Here is a 17182-nt window from a genome sequence, read left to right as displayed (position 1 = left end):
CGATCATACACTTCGGACCGTCCGAACATGCACGTGTCCAGCTGCTCTTGACACCTCATGATCGGATCCACCGAACCTACACTTCGGAACGTCCGAACTCCCACGTGTCGATCAACTCTTGACACCTAATGATCGGATCCACCGAACTCACTTCGGACCTGCCGAACTCTTCGGTGCTTCCGAACCATCTTCGGACCTTCCGATCATGATTAATCACCATTAATCCGTTAATTACCCAATTCGGCATTCGGGCTACTACAGAAACAAACGCTCGTAACAACTTCATCAAATCATGCCAAGATTATTGCACTACATGAAGCAAGTCGTGAATGTGTGTGGTTAAAATCAATGACCCAACATATCCAAATTTCATGCGGATTATCGTTTGATGAGAAGCCTGTGATACTATATGAAGATAATGCTGCATGTGTTGCTCAAATGAAAGAAGGATACATAAAAAGCGACAGAACTAAACATATTCCTCCTAAGTTCTTCGCATTCACCAAGGAGCTTGAGAAGAATAAATGTATTGATGTTCGTCACATTCAATCAAGTGAAAACTCATCAGATCTCTTCACAAAGGCACTACCTACGTCAATATTCAGAAAGCACATATATAATATTGGGATGCGCAATCTACGAAATTTGTGAAGAGTTGTTCGTGTCAACATGAGGGGGAGTTCACGTGACTGCACTCTTTTTCCCTTACTATGGTTTTTATCCCAATGGGTTTTTCCTAGTAAGGTTTTTAACGAGACAGTACAAAACACGTAATGAAGACATTATCGTATCATGATCATCATCACAAGGGGGAGTGTTGAAATAATATATTTTAATATGGAAAAAGTAATAGTTGAATATTTGAATGTTGAAAATAAGAGTTGTAAAGTTAGAAATTTGTGTGTGATGATGTAGGTAATGATGTATTTTATTTTTGGATTATGTGTAATGAAACTCTATAAATAGATCTCTCATTTGTGAAGAAAATCACAATTGAGTAGAGAGAAAAATATATTAAAGTGTGTAGTTTGGTAAATTTTGAGAGTTTGAGATTTTTACTTTTTACCATAAATTTTTACTTTTTCACAATAATTTAATCATTTAATAATTTACTTGAAAGAAAAGAAAAAAATATAAATATAGAAATATTTATAACTATATTAGGCAATAAATAATGTGTATTATTTGCTCGATCGATTGAAGAATTATATAGAAGAGGAGGTTGAAGAGATTAAATTATGGAGAATTAAAATATTACGCCTAAGGGGTTTAATTTTAATATATAGTATAAATAAAAAATTAAGATAAATTAATACAATTTTGTGAAAATTATAGTTTTTCAACTTTATTTAATGAGTGAAATTATTTATACCTTCAATTTGTTATCAAAGCTTTGTCGTGAGCCCAATAATTTCTCTAAAATCCACTCACTAAGCCCATTAGAGATAGGAGACCATTAGAATATGAGTGGGCCTAGTTCAAGTGTTTACCAACAAGGCCTGAAAAGACTGAACCCACGACGGCCCAAGCCCAGTAGATATTTCGCTTATCAATCTAGAGTGAAAATTGATAAATGTATACAACACAATAAATTGTGAACTTTTTAGAGACCAAAGATACAGTTACGGATCCTCGTTCCTTCTCAGCCCTGGCCGCAGCGTTGGAGTAGTACTACAGGAGCCACCGAATCTACCGCGTGAAGAGATTCTGTCCTCTCCCGGCGGCGAATGGTAAGATTGTATTCTTGAGATGCCTATATTCAGTTGAAGTCAATCTTGCCCTAATTTTCTTGCTTTGTATGATTTGGGACATGTGTATTGCTATTGTGCTAAAACAATCGAATCTTGTGCTCTCCAAAATTGCATATTCAGTGTATGAATCCCAAATACGCGGACGTATTTACTTTGAAATCTTGACTCTTCTTTCGAGTGTTTGGATGATGGAAGAGCCCTAGAATGTTATGGGCTTATTTATTTTACTCTGCCTTGTTTCCCCAGTTCGGTTTATTTTATTGGTGAAACTGTAAGCTTGATAAACGACATATCATTTATTGGTGCGTAGGGCTTGAAGATGCATGTTTTACTTGACCGATTGAGCACTTCTTGTGTTGTTTCGTTTCCCTTTATCAACTTGCATAAGCAGTAGCTGTATACGATGGCCTGTCTATTTGGATTCTACTGGCTAAAGTGAGAAGCTGGAGCGTGAGTGTTGAACCTTGGAAGTCAACTAGTTGGATATAAATTTTCAAGAATTTTGGTGAACGCCAAGGTTAAATTTAATCAAATCCCGTGGCTAGGGTTTTTTGGCAGAATCTTAATGAAGAAGCTTTCTGTGGATAGCCATATTTAGTCTAGGAAAATGGTAATAAAAACCTTTAAGTTTTCAGAAGTTGCTATATCAATTTTTTGACGGATTGTGATGTGAATCTCAGACATAAATTCATTTTATTTCAAGCCGTTGGTGTAACCAACTGAGTTGTACCGACCTTTATTTAGTGTGAAACGAAATTTGTTGGGACATGTGAAGCCTAGGATCTGCTTTCCTGATATTATATGTTCACTTATGAGTTATGAATTGTGGAGGCATAAATAAATTCACCCAAGAAGTAGGCATCTATATTTGCTTAGTTTCTGTCTTTCTCCCTTCCTACTCTAGCCATTTGGTGTAATGTGCATGCTCCACTGGATCATTTTGAGGATATAACTGCTGGAAACTTTTAGTTGTTTAAACGAAGTGCCAGTGTTTTAAAATCATATTCTTGCTTGAAGGTTTTCAGATCAAGTGTTTTTTTGGGTTCCATTCGAAAAAAAAGGAAAGAAAGAAAAAAGAAAAAATAACATGCTGTTGAGCTTATGGTCTGCTGTATGTTTCAATCTGCAAATATTGGTGCTTGCCAGAGCACAATTTACTTGTTCTTTTGAATATTGATGGTGACAGACTACTTGAGGTTTCATAATTCAATCTCTTCATTTATGTCCTTTTCCTTTTTTTCTCTTTTTTTTAAAATTTGAGTTTCTTGTAAGTTACATGATTAACTGCTGTATTAATCTGTTTCACCGCCTCTTACTCTATTAAAATCTAGTTTGCAGTGTTGATGTTGATGGATAACCGTTATTTGAGCGTATCTTGCTAACACACGATACATCATCTGGCATTCTTTTAAACTTTTTGGTGTGAAAGCAAAGTTTCAAATGGCCGGTCTCTTGTCTGGTGAGCCCTCATATCGTGGAGCACCTGAAGGACATTCAAGGATTTCCCAGGAAAAACCAGAAGAAGGTGGTGGGCAGTGGTATTTCTCTAGGAAGGAAATTGAAGAAAATTCCCCTTCTAGACGAGATGGAATTGATTTGAAGAAAGAAAATTACCTGCGGAAGTCATATTGCACATTCTTACAAGATTTAGGCATGAGACTTAAAGTGTAAGTTTTTTTCCTGTGGAGATTGGTGATTCATCAAGTGTAAGTTCTCGTTAGTGGTAGAAGTTCTTAAATAAGCTCTATTTGGTTGATTTTCTCGCTTTTTGTTTGTTTTATTTTATTTCTAAGAAGCATATGAATTCATGTTCATTTCACAAGCATAAACATCACAACATTGACTTTCTGCCATAGAGATATTTGAGATAGAAGTGATATGATGGTCATGTGTGGTATCAAGTGAAGTATTTTTATACCCTGAGATTTATATCGATGGATTGTATGTATGCTTGGTGATTACTATTTATGTGCCTGCATATGTTTTTTTACTATGTGTGTAGTATATGCACAGTGATTGAGGTTCCAATTGTGAGTTTACGTCATGTAAATTTTATGGTATATGTCTAATGTAAGATATCCATGCCAGGAAACAATGCATATGCTAGTTAGGATATAGGTAAGAATTCTTGCTTCTATCTCTTTAAATGTCATGAGGATAAAGGGAGAAGGAAAATTTATGTTTTAATTTCCTTTTGTGTCTATGTGGCATATGCTCTTTGAAATTGATTGTGTTAGTTGTTTAATGCTTTGCAAGGTACCACCATAACATTTCATAACTTTGTCTGAGTGGAGACTTGGGTGTGTTATAGCTATTGAGCTTAGCAAGAAAAAAAGGAAAATTCCCGTCCCCAAATTTATTATTTCAGTTTAGAGATAGGGTGGATTTGTATCTTGGACTGAAGGATTCCCTCACTGCGCTGCGGCTTGCAGCCCTAATCGTCCGACAGCTGTCTCACGTACCAATAAAAGGATTGGGGATTTGATGGCATCATTTTAAGAGGCACACAGATGGCTAGAATTTTTTATGCTTCTCACTGTACATACTTTCACTGCTAAGAATAGGCAGGCTTGTGCCACTGCCATTAGTCTTTATTTAGTGTCTTCCTCTTATCACTCTGTATGACCATCGATTTTAGGAACTATCTTCGATTGCCAGCTTGCTCTTATTATGTCGAAGATATTTCCTCAAACCACTGGCATCAGCCAGCTTATCATCTTTTTCGACTTAGAAATATACCCCAAGTCCCTGTTGAACTGTAACAACCCTCAGATCCAATGGTTCTTAAATCTCATAAAAGGAAGTTGACTTGTCTCTTCAGCCTGTTTTGGGGCTACTTTGTTGAATGCTTGTTGATTGTCAAATCCATTACCATAACAATTGTTCTTCTAGGCGAAACAGCCTTAACTGGCAGATGCCTCCTGTTGGTGATCTTTAGAATCTGTTGACATACTGATTTAGTTCACCATCCTGTTTTTTGGTTGTTAACTGCAATTTAGTTTTTCCATCGAAGCATATGAATTTAAAATGCTATGAAATTTATCTTAGCTCGATGCTGGATGTTTCATGATTGCAGGCCTCAGGTCACAATTGCTACGGCAATTATATTTTGTCATCGGTTCTTCCTTCGTCAGTCCCATGTAAAGAATGATAGGAGGGTGAGTTTGTTTATTCTCCCTTTGCTCTTAATTTGGTTTGGAGTTGAGGACTTCTATAGTAAGTTGCTTCGGTTGAGAATGAGTACACATAATGTTTAAGAGATTAACATCTGGTGAACTGATTGTGGATATGAAATTCTTCTTTCTTCAGAGTCTTTCTAAAAATAATTGCTTGTTCTATTCTGGAAGTCATGAATTGTTGAATCAGGGCTACTTGTAAGTTGGGGTTTATTTTAAATGAGAAAGGAACACGATGTGATTGTTGTGTTTAAAATGGTTTTATTTTTAATCTTCCTTCTCATGATGGCAGTTTATTATACAATATGGAATTTTAACAACTGTTTATATTTAATATGTTGGCTATGGATCTGTCGGAGTTTTGCCACCATGAAATTTAATCTCCGAAGTTTTATGGCTACCTTATTTAAATGCTTTTCCACCGATAAGAAATTTTAAGGTGATTGCATCAAGCTCATCAACTTCTTCAAGTTAGATGATGTTGTATCTTATCCTCCAGCTTACTCGTTATGATGGTTTTTGCTGGAAATGTGAAACAAGTAGGAGTTTGTAACAGACTGTTCTAGTTTTCAAAGTGAGAAACGAGATCTAATGATGGGATTTGTGACTAAATTCTTTGGGGATTATTACGGTGACTGTTGTCTATGTGTGGCTGGTTCTCATGGCTGGATGATTATGGCTGTGTGTGTGCCTGTTTATTCTGTTTCATCCTTATGAAGCCAGATCTTAGGTTATGATAGTCAAACACGCTAAGTGAAGCCAAAAAGATAGCTTAACAGTGAGAAAAAGTACAAAAATGATGAATTTATAAAGATATGCAACATATAAAAACTTCAGGTGGAGATGTGCATATTCAGTTGAATCATCTGTGTATTGTCACTTTCTTCAACGACTTTATTGTGAAGGTGATTAAAAATCGGGTCTTATTTCCCTCTTCTTTGCAGACCATTGCCACAGTATGTATGTTTCTGGCCGGTAAGGTTGAAGAAACTCCTCGTCCTCTAAAAGATGTAATTCTCGTGTCATACGAAATTATTCATAAGAAGGATGCTGCAGCCATGCAAAGGATAAAACAGAAGGTGACGTTACTTTGTTCCTGTAGCTACTTTCTAGTTGAATTTAACTGGTTGAGCCTGATTGTTTGTTTGCATATGCTTGTGGCTCACCAGTTTTTCAGAAGATGCCTATATATGGAAAACGTTTTGCAAGTTTGCAGTCTGAATTCTTTGTTTTTCCAATTTGGATTTTGTGATGAGGTGTTGTCTGTCTTTTATATGACAGTTATTTAGTTTAATCCTTTGTACAGGAGGTATATGAGCAACAAAAGGAACTTATTTTACAGGGGGAAAGGGTGGTTCTGGCAACGCTTGGTTTTGATCTTAATTTACAGCATCCATATAAACCACTTGTTGAGGCAATTAAGAAATTTCAGGTTGCTCAAAATGCTCTAGCTCAAGTTGCATGGAATTTTGTCAACGATGGGTATGATATTTTCTTTAGACTGAGTCATGATAATATCCTATCCATGGCAATTCTTCCTGCATTTGACCTGAGAAAACGGAACGCAGGCTCCGGACATCTCTTTGTTTGCAATTTAAGCCCCACCATATTGCAGCTGGTGCTATTTTTCTTGCTGCCAAGTTCCTCAAAGTAAAGCTCCCATCTGATGGCGAGAAGGTTTGGTGGCAGGAGTTTGATGTCACCCCCCGCCAATTGGAGGGTTGGTGCCTTCCCTTTGGTAGCTTGCACATCAACATCATGCTAGCATGGAATAGGTCTCACCTCTCTAGAACACGACGAATGTTCGAAAAGATGGTGCTTCTTGTTGAATTTGACTTTTTTAGCTCATAATTATGATGAAGGGGAATTAGGGAAGGGTCTAGGATAATACGCTTGATTGCAATGGGATATAAGATAATTCATCAACTTTTTCCCCATTTTATAAATATTTCTTTTCTACTGGATGTGTCTTGTTCTTTGCAGAGGTTAGTAATCAGATGTTAGAACTCTATGAACAAAACAGAGTGCCACCAGCTCAGGCTAGTGAAGCCGAAGGGAGTGCTTCTGGGGCACAACGACCTCCATCAAAAGGCCCTCCTACTGAAGAGCATGCTACCAATTCCCATGGTGGTGCTACTACGAAGGCAGTTTCATCGAAGCCAGCACAATCAAGATCGCTTCCGGATCAGCCACCTTCTGATGATCACAGTGGGCTTTCAAGAACTACTCAAATGCAAAATACTGAATATGGACGATCCCAAAAAGGTAGCAATTCGGATCTCAAAAGAGATTATGAGATTAATGATACCGAGAAGCATGAATTTGAAGCGACACCTCGTGTTGTGAACACAGAGGATGTTCAGAATAAAACAAGGGTTGGGAGTGAAGGACATGGAAAGCATGATCAAGAAGGGAATTCGGGCCGGATTGAAACAAGGGATCCAATAGAACCAAATGATAAATATCACGGCAAAAATTTGTCTAACAAGGATGGTGCAGTTGTCCAGTCACCTCAAGATGCTATGAAAAAAATCGACAGAGAGAAGGTCAAAGCAGCCTTGGAGCGGAGGAAGGCCCGCGGAGACATAACTCATAAAACGGACCAAATGGATGAGCTTGAGAGGGAACTGGAGGACGTTGAAGTGCCTGGCGAGAGTGAAAAGATTAAACAGGAAAGGAAAAAGCAAAGCTGGTCTAAACCTTCAATTAAACAAGACCATGAGAACTCTCAACCCATCAAATTTGCATATGAGGCCAGAGATGGTCATTACCAATCTACTAAAGGGCAATCCTCATATGGAGGTGATTTTGATCCTGTAGAGGAAGGAGAAGTCGAATCGTTTGATGATGAAAGGTCACCTAGGACAAGCATTCGTAAGAGAAAAGCTAATAGCCCTTTGGAAAAACCACAGGAGGGAAAACAGCTGACTGATCATGTATCAGGATCCCATAAACAAAGTCACCAGGAGTATTCAGAGGATAGAAATGGAGTGAGGAGGCTTGATTATTCAGAAAGAGGCAACAAAAGGCACGCACAGGAGAACCATGTTTGACGTATTTTCACTGTTGATCGGGTATGCAGGGAGCACGTCTTGTGTTTTACATATTGGACCGGAAAATCTGGTATTTTTTGATCCCCATTGGTTTGACAAGACATATAACCAAAGAAGTTTTATGACACTACTTGATCACGCAAACCGCTAATTGAAGAGAGTGTATCACTTAATATTCAGGTTGGTTGTTGGATCCATTGCTACGCATGGTTTACCTTCATTATTGGTTATCATATACGCTGTCATCGAGGGCTTTATGTAATAACGGGAAAAGGAAGAAGAGGAGTTAAAAATTCTAGTGTATTTGTGAATGGTGCTTAGCCAAGTTTATGTTTAACTTCGAAGTAAAAGGAACCAGAAATGGTACAAAAATATTGCAATTTTGAGTGATTCGAGATGTTGAGTCCAGTTTGATGTCTAATATTTATTTTCTTTCCGTGACATTATCCTGGATTTGAAGCCCGTTTCGTGGCAAATGTTGGGACTGTCTCTAAAGCTCGAGTGACTGATGCGAATGATTTATATTCTGCCCTTGTGCACTGTTAGTGATATTTCTGAATCAACTGCTACATCTGTGTGGACCAATATTCATGTTTTCAACTCTTTCGGTAGCGTAAATGAATGGACCATTCAAAGATAATTTAATTTGTATATTAATTATAATAAGTAATAGATTTACGCTTCACATGTGATGCGAGTATTTTATTTTAAGGTAAAAGGTTAAATATTATATAAAAATCTATAAATGATTTAAGAACTTCGAATAAAATGATTAGAAAAATAAATAAATTCGATATAATAAATTTATACATGGAAAGATTACACTTGGCCAGAATTTATTTTTTTATATTTAACTGCTGTCAGTGAAAATAATGACAAATTTAGGATCAATTTCTATATTTAATGACATATATTCTATTTCAGTTACTAATTAAAAAATATTACTTCTATGTCAAAAGTATTATTTTTTTATTATAAATATGAATTCAAAAATAAAGATTCGTGAAACCATCTCACAAAATACTTACTTTATATAAATATGTTTTATCCAATGAATATAAATCTCCAAAGCCTACTTTCACACAAACCTTTGAATATCAAGATGCTCGAGTCTTTATCACACTTTTTTTTTTTTTATAGGAAAGGCTTAATCACACATTTAGAATCTTTGCAAAGGGGAAAAAATAATATTAAAAGACTGAGTAGCAAAATTCTTCGGATGCAACATGCATACAAATGGATTTTTGGTGACTTGAGAATCAGGGACCATTTAGGTATGTCCATGGATGTAACACCTCTGCTTAGCAGCAATCAATTATGCTGAGCAAATAAAATTTATGACCCGTCACTTCTCAACTTATTTTATTGGTTGGATGTCCAAAAATTGGTACAGCAAAATGATGCATTAGTTTCTACTTAGATCGATACTGCAAACACATACATACTTTATTCATACCCGCATATTTGAACGTATCGGGTCGGATCTCAATCTGCAGTCGTCCAAGTCATATCATTCTGAAAGATCCAATGACACACCTCGATTTTACCGGGTTTGGATCCCAATGCAATGAAGGCTCCATGGCCCTGACTCCAAGATGAAGTATCCAAATGGCAAACGGCAACACCATGGTTGATTTTAACCCTCGATTTCGGGTCGAGAATATCCGCTTCGTAGACCCGGACTTTTGGAACAGAATGGCAGTAGTAGATGATATAGAAGTAAAGACTTTGATGACATGATACCGATTTGGTTACTTTTCCTCCGTTGATTCCTTTGACTTCTCCAATCATGATATCACCTTTCGACCCTTGGATGTTCTCTGTGGATCGGACCGTCACGTTCCGTCCTAACACAGACGTGGCAAAGTCAATCATATCTTCAATCGACGCCACGCATCGCTTGACCTCACCGGGACTCGGCTCCCTCTCGCAATCTTTCAACGACTCGATCATGATGTTCGCAACACCGGAGTCATCACTTGCATGGTAAAGCCTTTTCATTTCTGCCAACTTCGAGGTTGAAAAATGTAATTTGGACACGATCGTCCGAGGCAAAAACGACCTTTTCGGCATTTTATCTTGAATATCTGGCATTGGCATGATCGTACCACTCTTGAGCATCTCCTCCCGGAAGAACTTCCCTGGCTCGATCACCTGTGAGTGTACCTTTTTACCCCGGGATACTAAAGAAGACACCACCGATGAGCTATCATTAGTGTAGCTGCTAAACGTGACACCCCTTTTCTCATAATCTTTGAAAGTATTGTTGATTCCATAAATCTTGAAGCCGACAGTCACTGGGTCAGCGGCATTCTTGCCATAGCCACTAAATGTGTCAGTGCCTTCATTGAATGTCTGTGCATAATTGAGGAAATCCACCTTTCCAGCGATGGATTTTTTGGCATAAGATTGGAAATTGTCGTCTCCTACATTACCATTATCCCTGTAATTCTTGAAACTCACTACTGGTTTACTACTTTCAGAGCCATAATTTTTGAAATTATTTTCGGGCACATTTGCATTACTCCCATATGTAGTGAAAGTATCGTTTGGAGTCCGGCTTTGGGCGCCATAATTACTAAAAGAATTCCCAGGGACATTCGAACTATTCCCATATGAAGTGAAAGTATCCTTCGGAGCATTCCCGCTTTCGCCATAGTTGGTGAAAGTGGAGCCTATTACATTAGCCAAGTCGTCCCCGTAGCTCTTGAATTCATTGTCAGAATTGTTTCCCTTTTTGCCGTAGCTTGTGAAACTCTGATCTCCGGCATTTGCCTGGTTGGCATATTGTATGAACGATTGTTTCCTTGCATTGCTTCTATCGGAGTAGGATGTAAACCGGGCACCGGGCACCGGGCACATTTACTTCAGTGTTGTAGTTGTTGAATATTCCTTTTCCGCCTGTGGCAGCGGTGCCGTATGTGTTGAATATATCGTCTATCACACTTGAGTCGTTAGCGTAGACGGTGAACTTGTCGTCATGGTCGGTGGATCCACGGCTGTAGCGACGGAAGGTGTCCTCGACGACGTATTGAGTGAAAGAATCAACTCCACCGCGGCGTTTGGTGCCGTAGTTTGTGAAGTTCTCGAAGACGTAGTTGGCGAAGTTCACATCCTGGGAGTGTTTCTCCAGGCTGGGAGCTAAATCGGAGAAGCACAAAAGATCTGCCTTCGCGCAGAAATCAGGAAGCTGAGTTGACAGAGAGTTTTGATCTGCAAGTCTAGAGAAGGCCGCGTAATCGGTGGCAGTGAGCGGCGAAGCCTTGTCGAGTAAGAACGATGGCTTTGTCAAGTTGTTCGATATCCGTTTCTCCCAGTAACGTGTTACGTATGCTTTCGGGGTAAATGGGTTTTCTCTGGCGGCGGTAACTCGAACCTGGATATACACAACAAAAGCATTGAGGAATGAGATTTTAAGGTTGGAGGGGTTTGCGCTGCTGCTGAGTGGCGGATTATAGTAGCTGAGGAGGAGCAGGAGGAGGATAGTCGGAGCTGTGGCGGATGGCATACTGATACCGTGGATTAATTAAGAATGTTGGTGGGTTCTTTCGTGGAATGGAGTCGAGTTTTTTTTTTCTTTTCCTTTTAAAATATGTCCAAAATTATTGAAAATTCTTGCAAATTTAAGAATGCACTAGAAAAACAACAAATTAAATAATATTTAAACACAAATCTCCTAATAAACTATCTATAGGAATGAGATTTTGATTTAAAAAATTTGAATTATACAATTATCATTAATTATAATTTTTTATAGTTCGAACGTAAGGAATGCAATTATACCGTGATCAGCTATAGTTCGAACTTAAGGAATGCAATTATACCGTGATCAGCTCAAATAAATAACTTGAAAATTTTAATCTTAAAATTAACCATATTAAAAAATGGTCTGCTCACCTCCAGTTGTATAGTCTCCGCTCGATTATCATATTTCCATATCAACACTTTCAATTAAAAAAAATTATCAAAAATTTTAAAAAAAATATAAAACTAAAACTGAAATGTAACCGAATAAAAGACTTCATTATTTAATAATATATGATACATGTGTCCACTGTTGATATTTGTAAAATATTTAAAAGATATCGAACTCGATATTTTATCTCAAATTTGTGACATTAATGTCATGTGTTATGAGCTATAGACAAAACAACCCTTTACTTAAATGTGAACCGATCATTATTTTTGAACTGTCGTCACATAATTGAGTGGATGCTAGCTAGCTTTTCACAAACTACATGAATAATGACCTTTCTATTGAAAATATGAAAAATATTTGTGTTGAAAATTATAATGTTGAATGTTGAAAATTAGATAAAATTAGGTGTTCAATGTTGAAAATTAGTGTGTGATGATGTATGTAATGGTGAAATTGTTTTTGGATTGTTTTCCAAAGAAATTCTATAAATAGACTCACAATTTGTAAAGATTTGATACAATTGAGTAGAGAGAAAAATATTATAAAGTATGTTGTTTGGTAAATTTTGAGAGTTGATTTTTACTTTTTACCATAAATTTTTACTTTTTCACAACACGTTATCAGCACGAAGCTCTAAAAGTCCTTCATACTTTTCCAAACTCCAAACAGAAGAAAAATGTAACAAAAGTAATAATATTTATTTTACTGTTATTTATTTATTGTGTATATATTTAATATGTAATATAATATTATTAATAGAAATAATAACTTTTTCAAAAACTTGTTATAAATCCTGGGAGGATGTTAAGACGACATCCCACACTTCCGGTAAGGGATACGACAAGTATAAAAGCTTATAAGGTTTTTAAACAAAATAACTTATGGCACATCATTATAATAATGTGATATGATATACATAATTATTTAAACATGACTAATATTATATATATCATATTATTCCCATAAAATTATACAAATACATACATTTATTTTTTTGTACACCAACGATCATAAAATGTAACAAAACGGCTAGTTTTTGCCCTATAAATATGATATCACAATTACATTCAATCACTCCAATTTTCTTTTCTTCTCTAAAAATTATTTTTCATCAAATTTTTCGAAGAAAAAAGAAGATGACTTTCTCAAGGTTATTTTTAATTATTTTGGTTATCATACTCACGAGTCTTGTATTTATCGGAGAATATCATCCTCGTGTGTTTTCTTTATTTTTACAAATGCGTGTAGTTGTTGTTTATCCATTATTTTGTATTGCAATATTTATTAACTAATAAAATGCATCGTAATTTTTTTAGTACCACCATGTCAAACTTGGCAAAGCTCGAACTCATTGCTCTTGATATTACGGAGAAAAATTATATGCCATGAACTCTCGATGTAGAAATGCATCTGGAGTCATTGGGTCTAAGTGAGACCATAAAGGAAAATGACATATCGACTTCACAAGAAAAGACAAAAGCCATGATATTTTTGCGTCTACATCTCGACGAGAGATTGAAATGTGAATATTTAATTGAAAAAGATCTTGTGGCTTTGTGGAAGAGATTAAAAGAAATATTCGAACATATAAGGGAAGTTATACTTCCGACCGCCCAAGATGAATGGAATACGTTGAGATTCCAAGATTTTAAAAATTCAGTGATTATAACTCAGTGATGTATAAAATAATCTCGCAATTGAAATTCTGTGGGCATGAGATTACTGAAATGGAAATGCTTGAAAAATAATTTTCCACTTTTCATGCATCGAATATAACTCTACAACAACAATATAGAGTGCGTGAATTTTCGAGATATTCCGAACTTATCGCATGTCTCCTGGTGGCAGAAAAGAATAACGAGCTATTAATGAGAAATCATCAGGCACGACCCACTGGTTCAACGGCATTTCCTGAAGTAAATGTCGTAAACAAAAATGAATTTAAATCTGAAAACTCAACGTATTCCATTCATCCTGGGCGGTCGGAAGTATAACTTCCCTATGTTCGAATATTTCTTTTAATACCTTCCACAAGGCCATGAGATCTTTTTCAATTAAATATTCACATTCAATCCCTCGTCGAGATGTCGACGCAAAAATATCATGACTTTTTCCTTTTCTTGTGAAGTCGATATGTCATTTTCTTTTATGGTCTCACTTAGACCCAATGACTCAAGATGCATTTCTACATCGAAAGCCCATGGCATATAATTTTTCTCTGTAATATCAAAAGCAATGAATTCGAGCTTTGTCAAGTTTGACATGGTGGTATTAAAAAAATTACGATGCATTTTATTAGTTAATAAATATTGCAATACAAAATAATGGATAAACAACAACTACACGCATTTGTAAAAATAAAGAAAACACACGAGGATGATATTCTCCGATAAATACAAGACTCGTGAGTATGATAACCAAAATAATTAAAAATAACCTTGAGAAAGTCATCTTCTTTTTTCTTCGAAAAATTTGATGAAGAATAATTTTTAGAGAAGAAAAGAAAATTTGAGTGATTGAATGTAATTGTGATATCATATTTATAGGGCAAAAACTAGCCGTTTTGTTACCGTTTATGATCGTTGGTGTACAAAAAAATAAATGTATGTATTTGTATAATTTTATGGTAATAATATGATGTATATAATATTAGTCATGTTTAAATAATTATGTATATCATATCACATTGTTATAATGATGTGCCATAAGTTATTTTGTTTAAAAACCTTATAAGCTTTTATACTTGTCGTATCCCTTACCGGGAGTGTGGGATGTCGTCTTAACATCCTTCCAGGATTTATAACAAATTTTTGAAAAATTTATTATTTCTAATAATAACATTATATTATATATTAAATATATATACAATAAATAAATAACAGTAAAATAAATATTAATATTACTTTTGTTACCTTTTTCTTCTGTTTGGAGCTTGGAAAAGGAATTTTAGAGCTTCGTGCTCATAACGTGTTGTGAAAAAGTAAAAATTTAGGGTAAAAAGTAAAAATCTCAAACTCTCAAAATTTACCAAACAACACACTTTATAATATTTTTCTCTCTACTCAATTGTATCAAATCTTTACAAATGGAGACCTATTTATAGTATTTCTTTGGAAAACAATCCAAAAACAATTTCATCATTACATACATCATCACACACTAATTTTCAATATTCAACACCTAATTTTACCTAATTTTCAACATTCAACATTATAATTTTCAACACAAATATTTTTCATATTTTCAATAAGAGCGAAGTTATAATTTTAGAAAAATTAACAATAAATTTTGAAATATTTTCATGTAATAAAGAATGACTAATTCTGTATATTACGGGTTAATTTTAGTTTTATGTTGGCGGCATACATGGAGATCTAAGAGATGCGGTGTAGTAAATACTCTTGGTATACGAATAAATATGCTTTATATTTATTTTTATTTTTTTTGCATGCGTATATTTATTTAATCGAGTTAAAATTAAATTAAATTTTTGAATCTCATAATTAAAAATATTAGAATAAATACGATTATAATTTATAAGGTGACTTGATTTATTTGGTCAAATTTACTTCGTTAATACCAATTTATAAGAATTTTGTTTTATCAATTACTTTTAATTTCCAGCTTCAAGCTATAAATGTATTTTGTAAATTCAAGCATAATTAATCATGTCATATATTAGTTGTAAATAAAAAATATATATATATTGAATTGATTGGTTAAATCTAAAAAATTTGAAATAAATAATCCAACAAAAGTAATAATTTATTTGATATATGAAGGTTCGGGCTGTTTTGGGAACAAAAATACAACATTTCAATATTTAGGGTTTTTCAATATTAAAAATTAGATAATGGACTTTTTTTAAGATCCGTAAATTCTAAATTAATGGAGTTTTCTTATATGAAATATTTACTGTAGATGCTAAATATTCCGACAAAGATGTAATTGGGAAAAAATCAGTATGAATATTCTTTTTTGAAAAAGAAAAATCTTAGATTGAATAATCTGCTCCTAAAATAAATAAATATTAAAAATTATAAAAGCGTGGATATTATAAAAATATCACCATCGGACCTACTCACATAATAGATCATCAGTATTTACATAAGTTTATATGAGTGTACATCATATCAAAACTGAATCTCATTGTCCGCCCTTTCAGTGCGGCGGATCATGTCCATATATATATTTTCGAAAGCCACCCTCATTTTATAGTAAAATAAATCTTAAATGACAAAAAACAATTGAAAAGTTACTCATTATTTTCATTCTTTTGCTCTAAAAGACGAATTCATGGTGCCCTAAAAATAATTTCTGTTGTAATAATAATATCATCGAGTTGTTTCTTTCAACAAACTGCGAAAGGAAATTAAAATTGACTAATATCTTATGCCTATTATGGTAGGAGTGAAATTATTGAGTCTAAAAATACCGATTTCCATATGCAATACGCTGGACAATATTCCTTTATATATTTTCTATTTTAATTCATTGTTAGATTTCCTAGATAGCTCCATCAATTTAATAGAACTGCGACTATTATTATTTTTAGAGTAGGTCTCTTGTGAGACGGTCTCACGAATCTTTATCTATGATGTCACACCTCGAGCCAGGGCCCGCGCCTGCGTGACTGCACAATGAGCTCCTATAGCAACTACTTCGTATTCGTCCTCGCTTTACGAAAATTATTAACCGAAGTTGCTATAGAAGTCCATTGTAGTCCTTTATAAACTCATTTTAAATCTTTAATTTTTTCGATGTGCGACAAGGGTATCACATATGAGACATGTGTAGGACCGAATGCCTACCGCTTTATCAAAAGCTATAGCTCGTGGTAATGGTGCAACTCAAAACTTTTAAACCGCACATCAGCTTAAGCACCACGGTTCGATCGCTCTACCAAGTAGGGACAATTTTTGCACCCAACAATCTCCCTCCCAATAATTGCACTCCCTGCAGTCAATGAGAATCGAACCGCGACCTTGGCTCTGATACCAATTGTAGGACCGAGTGCTTACCGCTTTATCAAAAGCTATAGCTAGTGGTAATGGTGCAACTCAAATCTTTTAAACTGTACATCAGCTTAAGCACCACGGTTCGATCGCTCTACCAAGCAGGGACAATTATTGCACCCAACAACATGTCAACTCTACCGATATTCACAATAAAAGTAATACTCTTGACATAAAAAGTAATATTTTTCATGGATGATTCAAATAAGATATATGTCTCACAAAATACGACTTGTGAGATTTGTCTTTTTTTTATTACCACCACGAC

At 35.2% G+C, this 17182-nt stretch overlaps 1 protein-coding gene and 1 pseudogene across 3 annotated transcripts; one reads left to right on the top strand and one right to left on the bottom strand.

Annotated features, from left to right (window-relative positions):
- Window positions 1-1592: 1592 nt before the first annotated feature.
- LOC140817531 (cyclin-T1-3-like) lies at window positions 1593-8403 on the top strand. Of its 3 annotated transcripts, none has more exons than XM_073177265.1 (7): window positions 1593-1730; window positions 3181-3418; window positions 4828-4909; window positions 5872-6006; window positions 6234-6409; window positions 6496-6647; window positions 6911-8403. In XM_073177265.1, exons 2-7 carry the CDS (start codon window positions 3192-3194, stop codon window positions 7978-7980), a joined length of 1842 nt encoding a protein of 613 aa, XP_073033366.1. In that variant the 5' UTR covers window positions 1593-1730; window positions 3181-3191; the 3' UTR covers window positions 7981-8403. The 3 variants fall into 3 exon arrangements, with proteins under 3 accessions (XP_073033366.1, XP_073033365.1, XP_073033364.1); XM_073177264.1 differs by having other exon boundaries at window positions 3090-3418; XM_073177263.1 differs by having other exon boundaries at window positions 3083-3418.
- Window positions 8404-9247: 844 nt separating this feature from the next.
- Window positions 9248-11583, bottom strand: LOC140816972 (polygalacturonase 1 beta-like protein 1; annotated as a pseudogene).
- Window positions 11584-17182: the final 5599 nt, after the last annotated feature.

Source organism: Primulina eburnea, chromosome 16 (genome assembly GCF_022965805.1).
Source record: "Primulina eburnea isolate SZY01 chromosome 16, ASM2296580v1, whole genome shotgun sequence".
Lineage (NCBI taxonomy): Eukaryota > Viridiplantae > Streptophyta > Magnoliopsida > Lamiales > Gesneriaceae > Primulina > Primulina eburnea.
The sequence above is the reverse complement of the archived record's forward strand: the minus strand, read 5'-3'. Positions and strand labels throughout refer to the sequence as shown.